The sequence below is a fragment of the Corvus brachyrhynchos genome, unplaced genomic scaffold (genome assembly GCF_000691975.1).
Source record: "Corvus brachyrhynchos isolate BGI_N302 unplaced genomic scaffold, ASM69197v1 scaffold544, whole genome shotgun sequence".
Classification (NCBI taxonomy): Eukaryota; Metazoa; Chordata; class Aves; order Passeriformes; family Corvidae; genus Corvus; species Corvus brachyrhynchos.
In genome coordinates this window covers 2,149,742-2,158,227 of record NW_008238325.1, presented here as the reverse complement: position 1 = coordinate 2,158,227, position 8,486 = coordinate 2,149,742, and the positions used below count along the sequence as shown (strand labels likewise).

Here is an 8,486-nt window from a genome sequence, read left to right as displayed (position 1 = left end):
TTCGTGGAGGAGAATCTCCCTGCGGCTGCCCAGCTGAAGGTACCTGCCCTGTGCTGGCTGTGCCCTCAGCTGCCTGTGTCCCTGTCCCCTCATTCCTGAATAAACACATCAGGAATTCTCGAAGGAGTTCTGTTCGCTGGAGTCGAGTCACCTCAGCTGAGCTCCAGTTCCCCCCAGGCAGGGCTCATTCCCAGGCTGGTTTTGCTTTGTGTTGGAAAGGATTCTGGAGAGCAGGTTTTGTGGGAAGCCCCTGTGCTGGGGGCTGTCCAGGGGACTGTGGGAGCAGCTCTTTGCTCCAGGAGGGGAGAAGCCCAGGAAAGGGAGGGAATCTGGGCTGTGCTGCAGGAGGAGCTCACAGGGACATTTTCCAGCTGGCAATCCGAAGGGCAACGCTGCAGAAATCCTTCACCCCCGTCCTCGTGGGAAGTGCTTTGAAGAACAAAGGGGTGCAGCCACTGCTGGATGCTGTCCTGGAATACCTTCCCAATCCCTCTGAGGTGGAGAACTACGCTCTGCTCAACCAGGGGTGAGTGCATCCAGCAGCAGCAGGAGTGTCCAGGGGCGGGCTTTGGAGCAGCCTGGGCTGTGGAAGGTGTCCCTGCCCGTGGCACTGGATGGGCTTTAAGGACCTTTCCCACCCAAACCGTTCCAGGATTCTATGGAACAGTTTCAAAGCAGGAAACATTCCCAACAGGATCCACAATTGTTTACCATTTGTATCAAACAGTGCCACCAGAATTTGGCACAAAGTCCAGAGCTCCTCTCTCATCTGAGGGTTACTCTCTGTACTGGGGATGTAACACACTCAGTGTTACACCTGGGCCATGACTGGGAGATCATTCTTTAGAATTGATGGCAGCCCTTAGAGCCAGGCCTGCCTGGAGGAGGGAGCACATCCCAAGTGTGTTAATGGTGTTTTATTCTTTTGGATGTGAATCCCAGAATCCCTGAGGCTGGAAGAGAGCTCCAGGATCGAGTCCAAGCTGTACCCGATGCCCGCCTTGTCCCCAGCCCAGAGCACTGAGTGCCACCTCCAGCCCTTCCTGGGACACCTCCAGGGATGGGCACTCCAAACCTCCCTGGGCAGCCCCTGCCAAGGCCTGAGCGCCCTTTCCATGGGGAAATTCCTGCTGCTGTCCACCCTGAGCCTGCCCTGGCCCAGCCTGAGGCCGTTCCCTTTCCTGTCCCTGTTCCCTGGGAGCAGAGCCCAGCAAGACGTGTGAAGCAGAGCCAGTAAATGTTTAGAGGAGACTCCCATGTTGGTTCCTAACCTCAGCTCCCTCTCATCCCTGTTTTTAAGGGATTCTGAGGACCAAACCAAGTTCCTGTTGAACTCTGCTCGTGACAATTCCCAGCCTTTTATCGGCCTTGCCTTCAAACTGGAGGTGAGTCTCACTCTGCTCCTTCCCACAAGTCATGGAGAGAGTCCAGGTGGGGCTACCAAAACTTACCTGGAGCAGACTTGAAAATCAGTTCATATTGAAAATCAGTTCATATTTAACTTCAATTGGAATTTAACTTCTTTTTTAAAAAATGGCTTCAACCATAAAATCCACGAACGCTGCCGATTTGGAACTTTAGGATGGGTTCTGGACCTCAAATATTTCCTGGTTTTCTTATTTAAAACTTGAACGTTTAGGGGGTTGTTTGCTTAGTTGAAATATTCTCAGGGAAAAATCCTGGGTTTGGAAACAATGGGATATGAGAGAGTCAGAGAGGGAAAAGTGCAGAGATTTAGGGAAGTAAGTTGTTTGCTACTTAGAGAGCAGCACCTCAGGATTCATGTGGAATATGGAAAATGGCTGGCCAAATTCCATGGTAATGCATGTCTCTGTTGGGAAGGTTTGGGAGGGATAAAATTGGTCCAGAAAATCACCAAATCCCATTGCAGAGCCAGGTGAAAGCTGTGAAAAATCTTTCATTCCCATGTGTAGCACGGGAACTCAAAGCACGTTCAGTCAGTGCAGCTTGGAGCTGGGACTGATTCCCAGCGTTCTCAGAGCTGATTTTGGTGGAATGTCCTTGCAGGCTGGCAGGTTTGGGCAGCTGACCTACATGAGGGTGTACCAGGGGATGCTGAAGAAGTCAGATTACATCTACAACACCCGCACGGGGAAGAAGGTGCGGGTGCAGAGGCTTGTCCGGATGCACTCGGACAACATGGAGGTGAGTGGATCCCCAGGGATTGGCTGCCAGCCACTGGATAATCCTGGACGGGTCAGCACTGCCTGAAGCACAGCAGGGTGTTTGCTTCTTAACAACTTCGCTTCTTGTTTGATCCTAAACGAATCCAAACTGAGCCCTCCCTTTTGTCCTTTGGATAAAGAGGGAGATTTGCAGGGCATTTTATCCAAGCTGGAATTTTTAAAGGAGCTCAGTGTCAAGCTTTAAGACCCAGTGTTTATGGATATTCAATAATCCAGGTGTAGTTTGGATGCGAGGGAGAGACAGAATCCGTCCTGGAATGGTTTGGGATGGAAGGGGCCTTAAGGATCATCCAGCCCCAAGGGCAGGAACACCTTCCATAGACCAGGGTGCTCCAAGCTCCATCCAGCCTGGCCTTGGACACTTCCAGGGATGGGGCAGCCACTGCTTCTCTTATCCCAGCGTTGTCTGAACAGGAATTCTCCTTCCCTCAGGATGTAAATGAAGTTTATGCCGGGGACATCTGTGCCCTGTTTGGGATCGACTGTGCCAGCGGGGACACGTTCACGGATAAAACCAGCACTGACATCTCCATGGTGAGCCCCCCTTGCCCCGGCTGCCTCGGGCGCTGGGAGTCACCAGGATTTTGCTGTCATAACCATCCCCTCTTCCTTGGCCATGCAGGAATCCATCCACGTCCCTGATCCCGTCATTTCTGTGGCTATGAAGCCTTCCAACAAGGTAGGAGCCTTTGGATCAACCTCTTCTCCCTGAGTTCGTTCCCTCTGCTGCTTTGTGTTTTATGGAGCAGCCTAAGCACTGTTTCAAAGTGTTTCATCCCAAATATCCAAGATGTTATCCCTTGGATAACTCAGGGCTGGGTTGGATGGTGTCACTCAGCCAGAAACATGAACGTGAATAATAAAGAGTTAGAAATCTTCCATCAAATAACCCCGAAGAGCAGAAGTGCTCAGCAGTGGATAGGAAAACTTGAGGCTCTTTTCTTGGAATGATTGGTGGATGTTGAGTAAATCTCACCTCGTAATTCATTTCAGAATGACCTGGATAAATTTTCCAAAGGCCTGGGCCGCTTCACCAGGGAAGATCCCACTTTCAGGATCCACTTTGATGAGGAGAGCAAGGAGACCATCGTCTCTGGGATGGGGGAGCTGCACCTGGAAATCTATGCCCAGGTAATTTGGGAAGCAGATTCCATGGACTCTGCTTTTGCTTGCTTTTCCACTCTCCTCTTCCTCCTCCCTCTTCCTTCCAGCTGCTTAGGGAAAAGGTTAACTTTGGAAGGTTCTTTCTCTCCAGTGGTTCCATTTTGAAGGCTTATAAAAGGAAATTTTGCCTGGAATATTTGTAGGTTTTGGATCAAAGCCATTAAAAAAATGTATTAAACACTACACTTCGCTCTAGCAGCCTTGGCTTATAATTAATAGTAATAATTATAATTAGTTTCTACAGAAAAACCCTCTGTTTCTGTGGTTTTAAATGTATCATTCCCTAATAAAAGCTGGTGCAGGGAGAAGGGAGTAGTTAGAGGGATTTGTTTCATTCCAGCTGATGTCTGTATTTTAATCTGACACAAAAGATGGATCTTAAGTACTAACAGAATGAAGGAAAAGCAATTTTTGCCTTGAAAACCTGGAATTTTACTAGCATAATTAATGCTGTTTCCTTTTCCTGCCTCTGAAGCTGCAGGTCTTAAAGAAGTTGACAGTAAATAATTTTTTAATTAAAAAAAAAAACCAACAAAAAGCCCCAAAAATCAATCCAACCCCCAACCCAGAAAGTGATTGATCCTGATTAAGTTAATAAATAATTCCCAGTGGAACAACCCTAATCACTGTGGGTTTTTTCCTGCAGCGAATGGAGAGGGAATATGGTTGTCCTTGCACCATGGGGAAGCCCAAAGTTGCCTTCAGGGAGAACATCTCTGCCCCTGTGCCGTGAGTACTGTTGTAGAGAAAGTCCCTTTGGAGTTCTCGGATCAGAAACATCCAGGAAAGTTGAATTTAATGTCTTTGTAGGGTGGTTGATTCCCACTCCCAGCACCTTCTGTGCCTCCTTCCAGCTGTGGGAGCTCCGGAGCTGCTTCCAGGGCTGCTCAGGTGTTCCCTGATCCCGGGGCGTGGCCGGGCTGGCGGCGATCCCGGGACACTCGGGCCCCGCGCTGGGGGTGCCACAGCAGGGTCAGCTCCCAGGGAATCACCTCCTGTGGGGCACACAGCACAGAGAACAACCCCTGCTTCCCCTCCCCAACCAGTCAGGAATTCTCTCCATGGAAAACTTAGGGATTAAACCGCTGTGGATGCCCCAAGGGAACTGGGAGCGCCGGGAGCAGCGGAGCTGGAACTGGGAGGGAGATCCCTGGATTATTACAATCAAGAGCTTCTCTTCCCAATTTTCTGTGGGTTTCCTATGAAAATGCTTGCTCAGGTGCCAAAATTTGGATGGAGAGTAGCACAGGATGTAAATGCTGTTCTGGGAACCAGTTTCTGCTGGGGGTTACTGGGATTGATGGTGTCTCTGTACTGGGCCACCAGTGCTGTCCTGGGGCATGGAGGCATCCACAGCCCAGCTGGGATTGAGCCCAGCATCCAGGATGCTCCAGCTGCCTCTTCCCTTTATCCCTGCCCCCTGTGGCACTGGGATCTCCCAAGGGAGGGCTGTGAGGGGCCAGTTTTGAACCTCAGCCATTCCCAAGAAAGGCCAGAAAGAGCTGGAAATTGCTGCTGTTGTTCCTGGAATGCTGAGAGAGGCAGGGATGGGGACTCTGAGCTCACCCTGCAGGATCAGATCAGTGTCTGAGCTGGAGCTCACACAGCTGGGGTCTGAAAACACCCAAAAAAGGCTTTTTAGGAATAAAATTATTTACCTGGGACACCATTTCGTGGAGTAGAAGCACGTAGTCAAACTGAAGATCTTCATCACTTCTTTTCTGGAAAGACAGGATGAAAAGTGGTGAATTTGGGGATTCTCCCACCTCAGAAAAAGTGATTCAGTTCTCTGTGGTTACCACAAAAATTCCCTGATGGATTTCAGATAAAGCTGACAGCTCCTGCTAACAAATGAAGCAGGTGGAGCTCAGTCACTGTAACAAAACTAAAAGCTCCTGGTTTGAATTTCTGTGGACTCCAGAACTGCATTGGAGACACTGAATGTAAAGCCTAAAGCTGCTAATTCCTGCCTAAAAGAGACCATATCTACCAGGAATTCTTTGGGATAGGAGCACCTCACTCTACAAGGTGCCAGTGTAGCCCAAACAATCCCAAATAAAACTGTCAGTAGGATAAGGATGCTCCAGAGGCCTTACAGAGGGTGACAGTCAGGGATTCTGAGTGACAAAATAACCCCTGGCCTTTGGAATAGACTCTTTTCCTATGGTTTTCAGGGAAAAAGGGACAAAATTACCTAGGAGGGATGGCAGCTGTGTTAAGAGTTATTTGTCTCCTTTATCCTTAAATTTGTTAAAGAGGAGTTGAAAACCTTGAGATCTCACTGGTGCACAGCCTTGCAGCAGCTGTGAATTCTCTAAGGTGCCATCAGAGGGAGCAAAACATTCACAAATCCTGCTCCCACAAGGAATTCTGTCTTTCCTTCATACCCAGAACTTCCTGGGAGTTCAGTGTCTGTTCAGAGTGGGTTTTCTAAATACTAAATCCCACCGCTTTTTCCTGGCTCCCATGGAAAACTGCCTTGAATTTAAAGCTGGTGATCACTTTAGGAGTTAAGAATAACTCTGAATTTATTTTCTCCAAGAGAACACAGGAAAACTGGGAGAATCTATAGAATTCTGTTAATTTTTTGTCCTTGCCACAAGTCTTTAGCTCTTAAATATTTCCCATGGAGAGCCAAGGCCAGGCTGGATGGGCTTGGAGCCACCCAGGCTATGGAAGGTGTCCCTGCCCATGCAGGGGGGGAATGGGATGAGCTTTAAGGTCCCTCCAGCCCAGCCCAGTCTGGGATTCTGTGCCTGCTGGTAACTCACCACTTGCTTCACGTGTTTGACTTGGGCAAGGTGGAACTTGGTGTTTTCAGTGGAATTCTGCCAGATCACGTAGCCAGAGGCCGCCCAGGCCAGCAGGTGGATGGGCTCCAGCTCTGGGGGAACGTTCCCGTGGCTGTCTGGAACCAAAATAAACACTGGATGTTAAAGAGAGCTGTTAACAGAACATTATCACCTCCCACAGGGCTCGCTGCTGCAGTCCCTCCTGTCACACAACCTTCCACAGCAATTGGAAGAGCTGCTCCATCACCACAGAGTTCTCCTCCCACTTCACAGAATCCTGCAATGGTTTGGGTGGGAAAGGACCTTAAATCCAGTTCTGTGCCACCCGTGCCATGGGCAGGGACACTTCCACTATTCCAGGGTGTTCAGAGCTCCATCCAGCCTGGCCTTGGACACTGCCAGGGTGTTCTCCTCCACCTTTTTCTCCTAACATGAATTCCAGCAGGTCTCGAAGGCAGGGGTTGAGGTGAGAGCAGACCCTCGTTGCACATTTGGGGTGTTGGATGTGCTGTGCCAGGGACGCCCTCAGAGTGAGCAGGAGGGGGTGACAGTGCCAGGTGCTTTTCCAGAACAGTCCCATTCAGAATTAGGAATAAATGCAGTGGTTGTGATTGGCAGAGCCCAAAAAGAGACAGGGAAAAGCAGCAGCTGGTGCTCAGAGCAGGGTGAAGGCCTGGGTTGTACCTGGGATGTTCTCAGCCACAAGCTCCTTTTCCAGGCTCCTGATTCGAGTGTAGAACTCCTTATCTGCTTCCTCTGTGCTCCTCAGTTCTCCTTGCACTGTGACCTGCACATCTGGAGCAGTGCTTTTGCTGCCCAGGTGATACAGAACCTCAGCAGTGCAGTTCACAGTCCTGTCCTGTTGCAGAGTTAATTATGTGCATTATTATCTGATGAAATACATGTATAACCAGGGTAATTTGCACTTCTAAAAACCTCATTTTTATGTAGTTGCTGTTCTCTGAGTAAGGCCCATGGAGATGTGTGATTATTTAAGACAAGGTTAAATTCATGGCATTTCTGTGAACGTTTAAGGGTGGGATTTGCTTTCTGCAGGGATGGAAGGGCAGTGGCTGGGGTGCAGAATGTCCCTTGTGCTGTTCAGTTGGAGCTGAGTGACACTGAAATGTTCTTGTCATCCCTGCAGCACTGTGTGGTGGTGCAGTGGAAGGTACATGGGTTCCTTTTTAGTTGAAATTCAGCCTTTTTTGGCCTGATTGGCAGTATAGAAAAATCAGGAACACAGTTGCAAGTGTTATTAAGTGCTGTGTTACAGAGTGTGTAATTAAACCAGCCTGACTCACTTTGTCCAGGACATCTTCCAGCTCCAGTTCCAGGTAGTACTTGTGCCCAACATCATCGATGTCCTAAAGCAGGGAACACATTAATTTATTTTGGCAGCTGTTGAATGGCTGCATCCTGGACAAAATCAGAGAATCCCAGCATGGTTTGGGTTGGGAGGGACCTTAAATCCCATCCAGTCCCACCCACCTCCCACTATCCCAGGCTGCTCCAAGTCCCATCCAGTCTGGCCTTGGACACTGCCAGGGATGGGCAACCTGTGCCAGCGCCTCTCCACCCTCATTTCTAACCTTGAACACCCCTGAGTTGCCGTTTTTTGGGCTCCTGTGTGATTCTGTCCAAGAATTTGCTGCATGGTTAAATACTCACCTAAAAGCCTTCAGTGCTTCCTTCTATTAAGTCCATTTTGCAGGTTATCATGAATTGAATCATGCCCTGTATTTTTCTGGCTATAAAGAAGGGAGCAGCTGGGGTTTGCTGTACCCTTGTTTTGGGAGGGGGGTTTGCTGTGCCCCTCTTGTGCCAGTGTCCCTGCAAACCCAGGGCAGGGCTGAGCTGTGTCCTGGCCCCGACAAACCCAGCACCCTCCTCCTCCCTGGGACGTTCCTGCGGGCCCGGTGCCGTGCCCTGGGCAGGGCTCCCTGGGCGGTGCTGTCACCGCGGGTGACACACGGGGTGTGTTTGCATTGCTGACCCGCCCGTGGTGGCCGTGACACCGAGCTCCTCCCGGGACCCCCAGGTGGGCACAGCCGGTGTCACCCCCGCGGTGACACACTCCCGGAGGGGCTGGGCTTGGAAAGGACCTTTGGATGTGATCCAGTCCAACCCCCCCGCCCAGGCAGGGTCACCTGGAGCGGGTGGCACCGGGACGCGTCCGGCGGGGGTTGGGATGTCCCCAAAGCGGGACACTCCACGGCTCCTGGGCTGCTCCCCGGTGCTCTGCCCGCTCCCTGGGAAGCAGCCCTTGCCGGCGCGGGGGTGGCGGCTCCCGGGGTGATTCCCCGGCCTGTCCCCGGGGGGG

The 8,486-nt window shown here is 50.6% G+C and overlaps 2 protein-coding genes across 2 annotated transcripts in view; one reads left to right on the top strand and one right to left on the bottom strand.

The window, feature by feature from the left end:
• The window catches only part of GFM1 (G elongation factor mitochondrial 1), a 14,873-nt gene that overhangs the window by 2,744 nt on the left and 3,643 nt on the right, over positions 1-8,486 (top strand). Inside the window, exons 6-13 of the mRNA XM_017734365.1 lie at positions 1-39; positions 372-526; positions 1,301-1,385; positions 2,029-2,166; positions 2,640-2,741; positions 2,830-2,886; positions 3,201-3,338; positions 4,018-4,100. The exon at positions 1-39 is cut by the window's left edge and continues 7 nt beyond it. Coding sequence (XP_017589854.1) covers positions 1-39; positions 372-526; positions 1,301-1,385; positions 2,029-2,166; positions 2,640-2,741; positions 2,830-2,886; positions 3,201-3,338; positions 4,018-4,100 — 797 coding nt within the window. The remainder of the gene's footprint in view (positions 40-371; positions 527-1,300; positions 1,386-2,028; positions 2,167-2,639; positions 2,742-2,829; positions 2,887-3,200; positions 3,339-4,017; positions 4,101-8,486) is intronic.
• The window catches only part of LOC103615705 (latexin), a 4,485-nt gene continuing 149 nt past the window's right edge, over positions 4,151-8,486 (bottom strand). Inside the window, exons 2-6 of the mRNA XM_008633781.2 lie at positions 7,468-7,530; positions 6,848-7,022; positions 6,143-6,279; positions 5,030-5,092; positions 4,151-4,366 (exon numbers count right to left, since the gene is read on the bottom strand). Of these exons, the coding sequence (XP_008632003.1) occupies positions 4,259-4,366; positions 5,030-5,092; positions 6,143-6,279; positions 6,848-7,022; positions 7,468-7,530 (546 nt within the window). The 3' untranslated portion in view covers positions 4,151-4,258. The remainder of the gene's footprint in view (positions 4,367-5,029; positions 5,093-6,142; positions 6,280-6,847; positions 7,023-7,467; positions 7,531-8,486) is intronic.